This window comes from Scleropages formosus, chromosome 23 (genome assembly GCF_900964775.1).
Source record: "Scleropages formosus chromosome 23, fSclFor1.1, whole genome shotgun sequence".
In the NCBI taxonomy this organism is placed as follows: domain Eukaryota; kingdom Metazoa; phylum Chordata; class Actinopteri; order Osteoglossiformes; family Osteoglossidae; genus Scleropages; species Scleropages formosus.
The window spans coordinates 12,043,173-12,059,207 of NC_041828.1; the positions used below are offsets into that span (position 1 = coordinate 12,043,173).

General features: G+C 53.8%; 1 protein-coding gene across 1 annotated transcript in view; it reads right to left on the bottom strand.

Moving 5' to 3' along the window:
- The window catches only part of ext1b (exostosin glycosyltransferase 1b), a 76,670-nt gene extending 61,007 nt beyond the window's left edge, over nucleotides 1-15,663 (bottom strand). Inside the window, exon 1 of the mRNA XM_029248113.1 lies at nucleotides 13,656-15,663. Within this exon, the coding sequence (XP_029103946.1) occupies nucleotides 13,656-14,638 (983 nt within the window). The 5' untranslated portion in view covers nucleotides 14,639-15,663. The remainder of the gene's footprint in view (nucleotides 1-13,655) is intronic.
- Nucleotides 15,664-16,035: the final 372 nt, after the last annotated feature.

Below are 16,035 nucleotides of genomic sequence, written 5' to 3' on the forward strand. Positions count from 1 at the left end.
ACAAGCGTAGGATTGTGAGAATCGTGGGGCAATGGCACCGGTCCAGAAGCCGCCTGGATTCTTTCCAAAAGTCCGATGCCACTTATACAAGCAGCCGAAGTCCCCCGCCCGACGAGGGCATCGCAGGGCCTCAAGCCCCATGGGAGTCGCAGAACGGTCCAGCGACTTCATGGGCACGAAGAGGTGGAGACTAGGGAGCCGCCGTGCGTGGCGTGGCCTAGCGCGGGTTCGGCACGCCGCGACGCTCGAGTCAGCCGTGCGCCCACTTCGGCCTGCACTCCACCATCCATCTCAAACGCACTCGGCTTCCGCACGCTACGAAAACGTCCCAGACATCCGGCTGGACTCCCACCTCTACACCAAGGGCAGTATAATAATAAAAATAATAATAGCAGCATTAATAATAATACATCAAAAAGTCATTAAAAGAGAAGCAATGAACTCTGCTGTCAAAATGATTCTGTGAGAGAAGTGCTAATAACACGGAGGACACTTAGGGAATTAATAAGTGATCAAACCAAATCAGGCAGCAGCCCCTGCACACTAACCGTGCTGTCAGAGTGAGCGCTCTTAAAATCGCCCGTGGGCCACTCTGCCGCCCCGTGCCTCCTCTGGATTCCAAACCGCGGAGCCTCTATTCTCCGTGTGTCAAGGCCACCTTCATCGTTCCCTGACATCCCATTTTCAGCTGCCCCCATATTTATGGTGCTCCCGGCTCCACTCGGACAATCTTTACTGAAATCGGGGTCCGAACGCCAGCGGGGTACCAGTCAGTCCAGGGTTTCCCAAGGAGCAGATTCTGCCTGGCAAGGCAGCCAACCTGTAACGATGAAGGAGAAACTGGAAGACGACACCTTGAGCCTTCGTCCCACAGTATATACAAGACCTTCCAGTTCTGCTCACTCACACACACACACACACACACACACACACCTTGCTCCCTGATGGCCCGCTGTCCTCGGCCTAGACCTCTGGACGGGCCATCAAACATCGGCCTGAACGTATGATATGATCTCGCAGGCAATCGAAGTAATTGCTGGGAGTGAGCGAAGCCACGTGAGCAACACTGCTCATCAACCCTCGAAATACAAAGAAAAACGAAGGAAAATAAGCATCTTGGAAGCAGAGGAAAACAAGAAAAGCAGGACCCGTCGGTATGACGGTACCAAAAAAGCCTTTTGTGTTCTGCAAATAAGGCTGACAAAGGTAATGGAAAGGCAACTCCAGGGAAGAAGGCCTGTCCAATATATATGCAAAACATGGGCTTGACACGCGTGACTGTCAGAACACCTCACACACTGAGTGCACGTGCGCGCACACACACACACACACCAGGACACATGGAAAGTCTTCTCCAATGACTCCCATGAGCGTGGCATCCAAACACAGGACACAATTTTGCTGTCACTGCACATCGCTGGCAATTACCGCGGTATTTATCCTGCGTCTTTTCCTCCGCAGCTCCGGAGATTTGCCCTGCATTGGTGCAGTCGTTCACGGAACACGACCGCCAGCTGCGATGTCACTAATTAAAAGGCGCGGTAAACGGACCCATTGTCGGCGCTCTACAGCCCACAGCACACCTTCGTAAGAGACAGTGTGCATTTACTACAGTGCGCATTTACTACAGTGCATCTACAACACAGCCCAAATGTAATTTCAGTAAAAGAGAGGCAATAGAAGCAAGCCCTCCTGAACCTGGGATGGCTGAATGGGACTGCACTTAATTTTTCATCATTTTGTTATAATGTTAGCTTTATTATGAGTTACTTTTAAACATTCGTTACTTGCTCTTTATTACTCGCTATGTGATATCGATCTGTGTCATTTTTATTCCATTATATCTTACTTGCATGTCTTCCCTTATCCTCGGTGCCCTTCCCGTTTCTTTGTCTGCGGTAGAAGTTTCTAGAATACCAGGCGTCTCAGCTTAGGAGACCCTTGTCCCGTTTCACAGGCTGACGTAGATAAGGCCGAGGGTGCTTACATAGGCGCAGTGGAGGGAGTGCGGCCGGGTGTCACGCACGTTTCCCACGTTACTCCAGGACACACGGGCGGACTCTGAACAACCGCAACAACCTCTCTTGTAAGCTTATTTGCGTGTCATTATTGAAACTCCAAAGAACCTGGAACTGTGCGAAAACGACCTGCGACGACAGCAGGACCCACGGTTACCTCCTACAGCAATCGACTATCATCCCCCCCCGAGCTCCACATCTTCGCCTCCCACGCTCTGCACTGGAACAGCGAGAGAGACAGTCTCGCAACCTACCGGCTGAGTCATTAGGCAGCGCGGATGTGGCAGAACTTAAAAAAAAAATAAATAAATAAAATACTAATTAACTCCTTCATAGCAGAAATGTGAGGAGAAAAGGCAATCTGCCACACCGGTGAACAGAGCGACTGTGTTGAGCCCATCTTGGACGCTCAAGTCCAGGAGATTCCGTAAAAGTCCTGAGGACAGATGGACACAATTCGGACTGAGCGGTTCTGCACCACCGGATCAGTTAGCGTCAATGTGGCCTGATGCGATCGGACTACAGAACCCTCTTCTGGACGGGTCCTTCTGAACGTGCCAGCATTTTAAACCCAAGCTGGGACCGCTAACCACGAGTTCATTCGCAGAACCCAAATGTGCGTCGATCACCTCCGGGCTGCACGCTGCGCACCACCAAGAGCCCAAGCCAGCGTGACTCCGACACTTCCAGGAGCACTGTAAACAGCTTCTGGAGCCTTCCGTCCGCAAGCGCAGAGTTAAAACCTTAAAAGGTGGCAAGGCGCTACAGGCATCCCGGCGACGGGGAGCGCCGGCTCTCGGCGTGACGCTCTCTTCCTGGATGCCGATCTTCAACGGTAACGATCCGGAAATGAGGCAAGGCAGTAAAGTGATCGGAAGGTCGTCACCCTAAGGAACGGCGGGGAATCACCCCTGCGCGTGCAGCGACATGTTCATCAGCGGCAATTACACACGTCTATGCGCACAGACACTCCCTCTTCAGCGCTCCACTCGGGGTTTTTCTCCGACGCCTCAATCACCCCGCGCTCTCCTCCCGCGCCAGCTCGGCCCCGGAGCCACGTGTCGGGCGCTGCGAGGTCGGCGAAGAAGCGAACGGCAATATTTTCGGCGGAAAGTTACAGCGCGCAGCCCTTGGCTGACGGGGAAGGCCAGCAGTGGAGCACAGTGACACGGTGGGGGGGGGGGGGAGGCATGTTTCCCTTCCCGGCGCGTTCATTCCTCCCGAGTGTCAGGGCAGCTTTATGGAGGGGTGATCTGCAAAGTGCTCTTGGTGGCCTAATACCCAGCATTAAAAGCAACTGTATAATACACGGCTGTCTCCTTCAGATGGCCCGAGTCAGCAAATAAAGCAACATTATTATCCTCTGCCAAGCCATAAGGCCTTTAAGATGCTTTTCTTATTAAAATATAAACAGTGAGAAGTGACAGCTTTATAAAGCTGCAGGATAATGCAAAGTTCCACTGCATTAAAGGCGAAAAAGTAAACAGCTTATATCTCCGGGACAATAAAAAAAAAAAAACGGATGGGACTAACAGTGGCAGAAAGGAACGGCACCGCACTACAGCTGGCAGAGCGGAAACGGTGCGATGACACAATCGTGCTGAAATATTCATGGAGGCAGGGGGCACCGGGGAAGAGGAAGCTCTGCTGAGATGAAAACAGCCAGGTGACGGGTGGAGATGTGAGGGGTAGGGGGTGCAGAAGGGTGGAGATGGGTCAAGGAGGGTGGTGGCAAAGGGGAGAGAAATGCTGAAGGGAGGAGAGAAGGCAGGGCAGAGAGGAAACATGGTGGCAGGGCTCTACACATCACCATACCTCGACTTACATTTATTCATTTAGCTGACACTTTTCTCCAAGACAACTTACAATGTTAATCTATTTACAATTACTTAATGTGTAATTTTATTGGCACAATTTAGGGTAAGTACCTTGCTCAAGGGTACTACAGCTGGAGGTGGGAATCGAACCTGCGACCTTTGGGTCCACAGGCAGCAGCTCTAATCCCTACGCTACCAGGCGCCCCCTGACCGAAGACCCCGACCCCCACTCTCCAGTAGAACATCATTTTAGACGAAAAGCTGCAGTTGGGTTGACAGCGCCACCGATGCTGCGTCACAAAAAAGTGCGAGAACGACACCTGGAGCGCACGGTGCCCCCTTGGGGGTAGAAGAGCGCAATCTGTCGGGCGCACCGAACCGACGGCATCTAGACGAAGGCATCCACCTGCAGCCTTCGCACTGGTGCACGCGCTCGTCTGCGACACGGCACTGAGACGCGAGCGCACACGTGCGGCTAAGCGTGACGCCGCCGTCTTCGGAGCAAAGCGCAAAATAAGCGAGAGAGGCTCCCTGATGAACGCTGGAAGGTAAGTCGCAGTTTTGCTACCAACATAATGACACAAAGCTTCGCTAATCCCCAGCCTGGCAACCACGGCGTAATTGTGCCACTCCGAGACTTCCCACGAATTAATTAAAGAGCAAAAAGTTTCCCCCCAACCCCCTTTAGTCTCTTTGCAGATCCCAAAGCCAGGGCGCAAATGTGGACACCACGTGACCTGGCTGACCGCGCCTTTCACGCGGCTCCTTCGTAAGCAACTGTAGCTTCCGCGTAACAGCAAGAGTTAAAAAAAAAAAAAAATGGGGGCAACAAATGGTGGGGGTAAAAAGGCAAACCGGCTGCTATCTTCTCTTTCTTCGAGAGAATATTCGCAGCTCTCCGTGTGCACGGCCCCCAGCGCCCCGCCGCTGCCAGTTTAAAACGATCCCGATTTTACGCGACGGATCTTGCGCGCAACTGGAGCGTTTCGAAGGGAGCCGGCGCCGGACCAGACCCTCTCAGACCGCCCCGTCATGCGGAACGCGGGTCGCTTGGAAGGGTCATCCCGAAATGACTGAGAAATAGCCTTTTTCTTGGAGGTAATGACTCACCTAGAGAAAAGCTCAGCTTCTGAATTCCAACACAAGGAGGGCAAAGGCGGCCGGTTGCTATGGAAGTGTGTTTTCCAACATGTTAGATGCTAGGTAGCCACACTTGTTGTTCAAACTGGCATTCAAGGTCATCTCCATAAATATGTTTCTGAGCAAAAGGGCAGCTTTGCAGCAGGCAGTTTTTGCTTTTTCCTTTTTTTTTTTGGCTGGCTCTGCAGGTCAGAGAGCTCTTGGAGACGGCCCAAAAGCATGCCCGCTATCAGCGCCGCCTCAGTCGGAGGATAAGGGGACGACGGAGATAACATCTAGTCTGGCATTCGGGTCGGCGAGGCCACGGCCTTGGCTCATTCCATCTGTACAAGTCGGAGAGGTGGCGTCGTCGCGTTTCGTGGCCGAAGGTCTCCAGCCAACTTACTTCAATGGCCTCCTGCACCTCCAGCCACGTGGGGGGAGGGGGTGGAAATATTCTTTTAAAGGAGAAATCAACCAGCATCAGAGACGACTTTGGGGAAGCGTGGCACAAGCTGCAGCGCCCAGGCAACGGTGACCACACGCACCTAAGGAACCCTAACGGAGACAACAAGGGACCCGATCAAGTGTCCTGCAGCACTTAAGGCGTGTGGCTACAAGACCAGAAGTGGGAGGAGTTACTCAATCACTCCAACAGCAGAAAAAGGATGGTAAAAAAGAAGCATACCAGACTTCCTGGCAGTTTAGTCAAAAATATGGCCGAATTCCATCTTACTAGTTATCCCGGCACCACCTAAACAATTTGAAGTATAGCCACTTCTTTCTTCGACCGTATTTCCCTTCTCTTCTTCAGAAAGTGTCTTTCGCTGAAAAACATTAAAAGGCAACTCTAGTTCTAGAAAGTTCCAGTCTCGTTGGATTCCACCGCTCCTCCTGCCTCAGACACTTTCCCGCGCCCAGCCGGTCCGTGTCACTCGTCTCCATTAACAAGTTTCCAGCAGAGACGCGGACAGAAAATAAGCAGCTTTCAGAGCCAAGTTCCGCGATAACAAATGCAGGGAATATTGTACCCTATTCTGCCAAAAGTATGCGTCACACACACATCGCGTCCGTCAGCTGTGTATCTGCTGTTTTTCTCTATAGCTACAGCTGAATTACCCATAAACCCCCCGACTCGTTCGTGAAATCACTCCCTGGGGGACAGCAGCCAGAGCTGTTATCTTTAACACAACATCCGTTTGTGGACGCTTTCCTGCTGACATGCCGAGAAATGCAGTCTGAGAGGTGAGACAGGATGTTCTACTGCAACCCAGACTTTTACCTCGGTGTGCGGCGTGCGTGAAGCGACGGCGCCGAACCGCCCTCTGCCTCTCACCGCGCCACCGCGGTTTGCCTGAATGCGCCCACTACCAAGCTTTTGCTGAGATGTACGTCGCTTTGGACAAAAGCGCCTGCTAAATGAATAAATGTAAAAGCTGACAAGACCTAAAGAAAGAAGGCAAGAACTAAAACACCCTTTGTAGGGGAGCAGCAGGTGGCAGAGCGACTAGAGCAGTTTCCTTCCAATCAAAGGATCTGGGTTCGAATCCCACTCCTGCTGTAGTACACCATTGAGCACACTCTGCTGGGTAAGTGGGTAACTTGCTGGATATCTGAGCAACAGCGCAAGTACCCTCGAACAAGGGAGTGAGGTAAACAATGGATGAGAAAACATAGCAGTGCAAATTAATTAAAGTGACAGGCAATCAAAAGGACGGAAATGTTTCATCGCAACAGACAGGTTAAAAGCCCAAAAAAATAAAACCCACCCCCTTTTCCGACACGGTCGTTCCTTCTTTCGTTTGCCCGCAAGCCCCCATCCCCCTCAGCACCTCCCACCCCCCGCTGGGCTACTGATCCATGAAGGGTCATGAATTCGGCTAAATGAGAGTCGGAGGAGTGTTTCACCCATTCAGCCGTTTCCCGGAGTTCACAAGCGGACGGGACACATGAAAGCTCACCAGCGATTGGTTCGGCAGCTGAGAGGAGAGGTCAGCGCCACGTCGGCGTCAGGGGCCCCCTCCGTCCGCTGAGCCTTAGAGGGATGGGGGGAGTTGGGGTGTCAACAAGGAACAGGCAAGGGAAGACTTTGTGCAAACTTTCCCACAAAAGGGCCTCTCTCGCACGCTGCCGGGGGCAGAGACGACTCCCTGTCGAGTAAGTAACCCCTGACCGACCAGCCAACCAACTCCCGGCCTCTTCCACGCCTTCCTTCTGTCATCGTCCACCCGAAACCCTAACCCAAAACCCCAGCCCCACTAGGTGGCGTGGTGATTAGAGCTATTGTCTCATTGCCCAAAGGTCACTTGTCCAAATCCAGCTACTGCTGTGGAATTCCTGACCAAGGTTATGACCCGGAGCACAAGAATACCCTGTGACATAAACGGGTACATGACTGCAAACCTCCTTGGACAAAGAGGTCAGATAAACAAACCAGTATTTTTATACTGACATTTACTCATTTATACAAGCGTGTAATTTTTACTGGTGCAATTCGCAGTAGGTACCTCGATCAAGGGTACTGCAGCAGGAGGTGAGATTAGAACCCGCAACCTTCGAGACCAACGGCAGCAGCTCCAACCACAACGCCACCTGCCGCCTTTCGCCTCCAAAGAACGAAGGGTTAAATAACGGACAGTTCCAAAAATAAGGTGCAAGTTCACGGAATGAGCTGAAGTGTCCTTCCGCGGGACGTGTGTATAAATAGGCAAACGGCCCGTTGGAGGGCGCGGCTGTGGACCCGTGCACGCACGCACGCACACACGCACACACACACACACACACACACTCCTGACACTGCAACGCTGACGCACAGCTACGGCTGCCCAACTCGAAGTAGGACAAACTTTCCTGCCGCCGCCACGTCCGACAAGCTGGGCTTGCTGTGGCTTCCATAATGAGCGATGTCTTTGACTCATGCAGGGGCTGAGCTCCAAATCACAGAGACGGACTGGCAGATTGCGCACGCACACGGAAGTGGAACGAGGCTGGAACTAAGAGGAGAACAATGAGATAGTGCCCATTGTTCATGCTGCTCCAACTAGGCCAGGCCTGCGACAGAGCGGAGGACAGCAGTACATATGATTCCCGCATCAGCGAAGCACTTTTAAGCAAGCGGAGACCATTTTCACATTATTTACAGCTTCTCCGTTGAGCCACGGCTGGAAGAAGCCCGACGGATTCGGGAGAGCCGAGGACAGGAGTAACCAGCCGCCTCGCAGCGGTGTGCCGTATAGATTGTGTTGCTTTCGCATGGAACAGAGGCGGTCTGGGAGAACACCTGGCTTTACATACCTCTGTAAAGTGAGCCACAGATCACAGATGTATAGTTATTCCTGCAAAGAATGCATTTTTCCTCTTATACAATCTACATCACTGGGGGAAAAAAGTAGTAAATACCGTAAAAGCAAAACTAAGTTTGTACATGAAAATGTAGTAAAAGCAAAGACAGCAAAGCAGTAAACGCATAACACGTGAAACCTCAGACTAACATATAGTGTCACATATTCCAGGTATTAAACAAATTTTTACAAAAAGCACAGAATAAATGTAAATCTTTCCAGAGCAGAGCACAAAGGACCCTGTTCATGAACGCAAACTCTTACCCCAGAGCCTACAGCACACGTGCGCGCACACGCCCTACCCTACAGGATGCCCGAGCTGTCGGGGGTTACGGTACGGAGCAGGTCACGGCTCAGAGCTCTCAGACTGGACCCCCTCGCAAATAACACTGGCTTTCGGCGCCGCCCTTCGCTCCCGAACACACGCACGTCGAGGTGGGGCAGCAGGCGATGGGGAGGCAGCGCGGCTGGATTCAGGAGGTGTCACCACCTTAACTGTGTGCCCCACTTTCTAACCAGCTGTTCATTTTCACCCGCAAAAAATCCAGGTGCTTCTTTCCACCCAGACAGGGTGCCTTCATTTAATCAGCTCACCTGCAGGACTCCGAAAGCCCCCGCAGACCACGACTGTCGGCCTGGCCAACTCCGGAAGGACACTTGCTCCATGGACGTGGACGAAGGCTGGGTGAGGAAGGGAGCCCAAGCGATGTCCCGCCACCCCCCCACAAAGAGTAAAGCTCAGCAGTCTTTCCAGGGTCCGGCTCACCGGCATCACGCCAATATTTACATTAACCCAGTAGAGGGGCTTCCACGGCACTACTGTGGGGGGGCCAAAAATGAGACGACGCTTTACAAGCGTACCATGCACGTAGGGTAATTTCAGTGGCATTTACCTGATGACATCCACTGCAGCCACACGGCACTAATCACTAATTCTCCAGAACTGATTTCCCGCTAATTACCACGAGAACATTAGCATTTACACAAGACCGCTTCTTTTTCCTTCAATAGGAAGAGCATTACATATTCATAGGACTTACTAATCTGACAATGAAAATATTAACAGCGGTAAACCTGCAAACAAGCCTCGGAAGCGACAGCTACACGCGTGCTCATCGGAGCAAAAACACGGGGAAAAGAAAAGACGCAGCACTTTACCCGCTGAGAGTGGGTACACCCCCCTCCAATTCGTAGGTGGGGGGATACGCCAGTGCTCAAGTCGCCCCAACCGCTGAGAAGAGCAAAAATTAATAAGAGGATCCAAGGAGTAGCTGGTGGAGCAGCCTTGCGCCTAAAGGACACAGGTTTGAAACCCGCCTCCTGCTGTAGCACCCTTGAGCAAGGTACATACCCTGAATTAACAGTCTACTACCCTAGTGTAAAGAAAGAGAAAAATCACCAAGTGGCTGACAATGTAAATGGTAATGGAGGAAATAAGGCGTCAGCTACAAACACGAGTGTACAAAGGTACATCGCTTGTGAAAAAGCAGGCGATCTGTCGCCGTTCATTTGCTAAGTGTCTCTAACGAGAATGAAATGCTGTTTAAGGTGAGAAAAGCGACTCGATTTCTTCAGCCAACCCACCGTGCAGCCGTCGCTGTGACGTAGGCCACCGGCGACGGGACAGCGAACACGGCGTCGCGCGCACGGACCCCCACGGACGGATCCCCTCCAAAGCGGCTGCGCTGGCGGGTCCGAATCGGTCCCCTCCGTACGGGGATGAGCTCGGGGCCAAGAAAGAAGAGAACGCAGGTTTCTGAACTCGGCAAACGCGGCGACCGGCGCCGCGGCCTAACCGAACACTCGGAAAGCGCCGACGCACCCGCGGGATCCTTCGGTCCGGAAAGCCTCGGAGGCAACTTTTCGAAGCGCGTGTAGGAATTTCAGCGGGCGATGGCGAAAACCACAACGCACAACGGAGCCCATTGAAGGCGTCCTGCTGGAAGGTGCGACAGAGGTGAGAGCGGCATGTGTAATGCAGCCGTTCCGTGTGTGTGTGTGTGTTGGTTTGTTTTATCTAACAGGTGGTCGCTGCAGTCAGACAACTCGGGGTTCTACCCATGCTGGAAGCGGAAGCGGTGCGTATTTGCATGAATCAGAGGGGGGTAGAAAATCGTGGTTATTTACTCCAGGGGCAGCTGGTAGTGCAGTAGTTACAGCTGCTTCCTTTGGACCCAAAAGTCACAGGTTTGAGTCTCTCCAGCAGCTGTAGTGCCCTTGAGCAAGATACTTACCCTGAAGTGCTCCAGGAGAAATTACCTATCTGTATGTGGTTAAAAAATTGTAACATTCCAAGTCGCTTTGGGAAAAAGCGTCGGCTAAATGAATCAAGTTAATCTCATGGTTGAGATCTGCACCGAACCACATTTTTCTGAAACGCATCCACTGCACTGAGGAAGTCTGACATATTGAACCCCATTCCTACCCATGTTCTTTCATTAAAAAAAAGCTTGGAGAGAGTTGAAAATAGTTTAAGAAGTTGGAAACATTGAGGTCGATGAGTTTCTGCACAGCTGTACTGATCAGGCACATACGTATATAAAAAATGACGTCTTTTCAAAGGCCCCAAACATTACAATTCGACTATAAGAAGCACCCATTCAGGCTCCCTCTGACATGCTTCAGAAATGGAAGAGACGCACAGGAAACGATATGAAGAATCACCTTCGCGTGATAAAGTTATGCAAACTGAGCGTAATGAGTGACTCAGTCCGCAACCAAGTGCGCTCAAAACTCATCATTTCAGAATGGCTTCGGTTCACTCTCCCGTCCTTCGGCCGCAACGCGCAGGACCCGCAGGAACTCGGGCCGAGACCGAAGGCCCTCCGGGATCGCCTTCCGTCCGAAGGAGCCTCAACTCTGCAATAAAACCGGTTTCGCGCAGAGTCGTCCCGGGAGTAAACGTGGTAAAGCGATGAGTTCACCGTCTAAAGTACAAAGTCAATATGGGGAAACTGATCTGGTTAAGTATTAAATTGGTCAATAAGACAGGAACTGAAACGAAGCGTGTGCGCGTGTGCCTCGACTGGACGCCCAGAAGTTACACATCGGTTTAGCGACCCAGAAAGCCAAATGCCGCCGCTCCCCCAATAAGCGGAAGCCGTCAACCCCCACGACAAACATTCGCAGCTGCGTGAGAAAAAATTCCGACGTGCAGCAAAGACGTTTTCGGAAGCGTTTACGTGTCCGTGGCCCTGAAACGTGCTCAACTCTACGGTCCATAACCGGCGATCGGTGGCAAGGCCGTACAAGCTGAGAAACCGCCGAACGGTACTGAAAGGATTAACCAGCACGAGGTATTGTGCGTGAGGAGAGAAGGGATGTGCTGATGGAACTATTAGCGAAGGTACCGTATGGATTATTCCTGGGCGTTCCAGGAACTCGGGTTTGCTTCCCATCGTTTCTCAGAGCTCTCGAACCCTTTGAGGCTTCAATTTTGAAATATTCAAAGGAGTCCTGGTCAGCGCAGTTTCATTATCATCTGAAGGATGTTGGGTCGCATCCCACTGCTGCTGTAGTACTTCTGATCGAGGCACTAACCCTGAATATTATATATAAATGGACAAGTCATTGGAAAGTGGATTATCCAACAGTACACCTGGACAAAGGAAACGGGTAAAAACAGGAGGCATGAGATGCACTCCATTCATATTCCTGTGGGTGCAAGGGTGGGGGTGGGGTCACATACAGCCACACAGAGATGGTTAGATCTTCCCATTCATAGCTGGAAAGACATGGGGGGAGGGGTTGCCCCCAGCTGGCACAGTCGAGTCCCCAGCGTCCACATGTGGCGGTATGAGTTCGGCTCATTGTCACGTTCCCACGGGCCGACGCGCGGCATCCCGAGTGACGCCATGCGGCACATTTCAAACAGCTGCTGTACGAGTGCGGCCGTCTCTCAATTAACAGCACGCCGTCCGGGCAAGGAGCGCTAACCGCTTCAGGGCGGCAACGCGAGCGAGTCGGGCCCCGAGCAATCAGACGCCCCCCAAAAAGGCCACCTTTAATAACAAAAAATGAATAAATTTAAAACAACCCCAAGATATTGTTTTCGTACCGGTGACGTGCAGGACTTTGAGGATGAGCCACAGGGGAAGAGCAAGAATCCACAGCATTCCGGGCCCTAAGATGTTAATACAGCTCTCTGCTCACTGCAAATCCATTCATTTCCTGCGCCTTGGATCACCTCTTACTTTTGTAATGGATTTTTATATTTGTTCCAGTTCACTGTTATTTGACACTTAAAAAAAAGCACTAAGAGGCTGAACGGAGATATATATACGTGGGGAAACATGGCCAGCGGGCTTATACTGTGTCACTGCGTATACTTTGCTGTTGAGCTCAGCACACTGCACTGTATGGTAAAATATTGTGAAATTATGTCAATCTTGGCATTTTTAGAGCGATGCGTTTGTTCAAGGCGAAATGCAATGTTAGTCAACTGTGCCATGATTTACCTGTTCATAAAGCAGGGTATTCTTACCACATCAATTCAGGGAAAAGTACCTAATCAAGGGAATGACAGCAAGAGGGGGTTCTGAACTCAGCACCTTCAGATTACAAAGTGACCGCTCTGCCAAGTACTCTTCCTGCTGCTCCTAGATTTCCCTTAACATTTCTATATCTAGAAGTTATGATTACATAATTGCAGTTATTAAGTAACCTACACTACACTGGTGGCACAGTTTGCATGCTGCCTGTTGATCGGTACCACAGCAGGGAACCCGATTCCTGTCCAGTAGGTGCGCCGACACAGCTTCTCATCCACAGTAGATGGACCGGGTCCAAGGTCAACCTTGTTGAGCACAGGGGATGTGTATGTACGGCGGGACGGGTCCTTCCGTACGGGGTGGAGGAAAGGTCACGGGCCGGTCACCCGCGGGGGAACCGTAGAGCGACGGCGTACGGGCCGCCCTGGGCAGCAGCGCTCTCCAAAAAAGGCCTCGACCCGAACAGCGCGGCTGCACCCAGGCAGGTGACGGCAGCGAGGCCGCCGACAAGCGACGCGGTGAGCAGGGGAGAGCCCGGAACGCGACCGCTGCGCTGAACCAGTAGCGACCGCAAAGCTGCTCACGATCCACCAGCACCGAGAACCGAACCGAAGGGAGCGCAGCGGGCCTGGGATGCGACCACCGGCAGTCAAAGAGGTGACCGCAGGAGCTGGGAAAGCGACACGGAACAGCAACAGGGCGAGCGCTGCCACGATGACAGAACGCGAGCGCCGAGCAGCAGCAGGTCACCGCACAGGGACCCGAACGCGACCGCAGCCTCCGCCGGGGAGCGGCGGCGTGACCCCGGAGAGCCGCGCGCACGAGGAGCCGGTCCCGCAGCCCCCCCCCGCCCGCCCCCCGCGCACTCACTTGTCGTACTCGGCGTTGTCGCGGTCGCAGCGCGCATCCTTGTGCTTCTGCCAGTCCTTGCCGTGCTTGCAGGTGGTGAGCAGCACCACGTCCTCGGCGTTGTGCACGTGGTAGAGCGCGTTCCTCGTGTCCGAGCCGATGCCCGTGAGGTAGCGCTTCCCCTTGAACACGAGCACGTACTTCCTGAAGGGCGGGATGGTGTTGGAGCGCAGCGAGCCGCGCTCGCCGCCCGCGCGCGGGTGCTCCTTGGAGAAGAGCGGGATGGACACGTCGAAGCCGGGCCGGAAGTTCTCGGCGCCGACGCTCGCCTTGGCCAGCATGGCCAGGCCGATGTCGAAGCCCAGGTCCTCGGTGTAGTCGGGCCACGTGCCCGAGTACAGGTTGAAGATGAGGTGGTTGCGCCCGCCGTTCCACAGCGGCTGGCCCTGCACCTTGCCCTTCAGGTTGTGCACGTACTGCGGGGACAGCTGGTCCCGGTCCAGCGTGTCCAGGCCGAGCACCAAGAGGCACGCCTGGCCCGGGTCCGACGTGTAGAAGCGGGAGCCCTCGATCGCCGACAGGATGTTCGCGTAGCTCTCCGAGATCTTGTCCCCCTTCTGCTGCGGGTACACGTACACCTTGAAGCCGTTCCTCTCGCACGCCGAGAAGTCAAAGCACGACTCCATGCGGCAGCGGCGGGCCCGGTACACGCTCGAGTTCACGTCCCGCTTGAGCCGCGGGGACGAGTGCGCGCCGCGCTCCTCCGCCTCCTCCTCCGCCGCCGCGTCCGAGTGCGACTCCGGGGGCGCGAAGGACGGCAAGGGGTCGGAGAAGCGCGGCCAGGGCCGCTCCGCCGCCGGGTGACGCCTCCGGCCGGGACCGCCGCCGCCACCGCCGCCGCGGCTCGACGACGTCGCCGGCACCTGCACCCCTCCGAGGCAGAAGAGCAGCACGAGAGAAGCGGCGGCCGACAGCAGCGCCAGGTAGCGCTTCTTGGCCTGCATGTGTCCCGCGGTCCGAGCCCGGCGGCAGCAGCTGCTGGTGCTGGAGTCGAGTCCCAGAGAGTCCGAAGCGGCCCGAAGTTTCGCTCTCACCACCGCCGGCGGCACCGCTCCGCCATCTTCCAGCCTGCAAGCGACGTTTCAGATCCGCGTCGTCGTCGTCGTCCGTCGTCCTCCTCCTCCTCGTCGTCGTCTGCTGATCGCGATCCCGAGTCCGGCGACTGATCCAGCGCATGTGGGCGACTTTATCATCTGTTCCCCCGCTCTCTCCCGCGTCTGTCTACCATCTTACTTAGGCGGGCGCAGGACGGCGCGCTGCTCCGGCGGCTCAGGCTGCCGCTGCTTCTGCTGCGACGGCGGAATCTCCCCCACTCAGTCTGTCTCTCAGCCGAGCGAAGTAAGAAGGAGAGGCGAAACCCCGCCGCTCTCGGAGCTCAGCTCAGCTCAGCTGTACCCGCTGCCGTCGCGGCTACGGGCGAACCAGCGCCACTTGTGGGTTCGATTCCCTCCGTCCCGCACCTCCGTCCGACCACGCAGAAATCAATGCGATTCAAGGCGAAGCCACCAGGCTGCTGCAGCCGCGGGGCGCTGATAACATCCAGCTGCGCGTCCCACAGCAAATCTGACGCGCCGTCTCGATCTTAGATCGCTTCTCTTCTCTTCTTTTAACTCGACGTGTTTACTCCATGACGGAGAAAATACTACGGAGAGAGAGGAGTCGCCGGTGAGCGAAGCGGCGGTAGTTCATCCGAGCGACTCACAGTCACTGTAACCGAACAAATCCCTGCATCTCCGCCGACTCGGAGCCGTACGTGGAACCACAAATCCCTCTCGTCGGGTCAGCGTCGCCTGCGTCACGTTACCGAGGGAAAACTGACAGCCGCGTGCTCTTAACACACAAAGTACGACGACTTTCGGTGGGGGGAAAAAAAACAAAACAAGAAGCTTTTCGAACCGCCAGATTCCCCGAGCCGTGAGTCCGGTTTGCGACTGCTCGGCTCTTCCGATTGTTTCACGGTAACATTCCAATCCCGACACGACGGCGGATGACGTGACGCCCTATCGCCGAGCGCCGCGCTCTCCTATTGGCCGCCGCGGTAACCGGAAGAGGCGGCGCTTCCGCTGCACCCATTCACAACCAGAACGAGAAACTTGTGAAAGTCAAAGGCGAGCGTGAGGGAGCGACGGCCTGGGCGCTGTAGTCCTGCAGTGATCATCGCAAAGTGCTTATCTACAGAATAATTCATGATAACGTCTCCGACTTTCATACGCATTTGGTCCACACAAAGTCAGCTTGATGCTTTTTCAATTGGGTTTTGTTAATCATTCTATGTATGATCATTCTTCTTCCATATGAATCATAATTTATATTTCCAATTTTATATGATTGCTTCCATTTT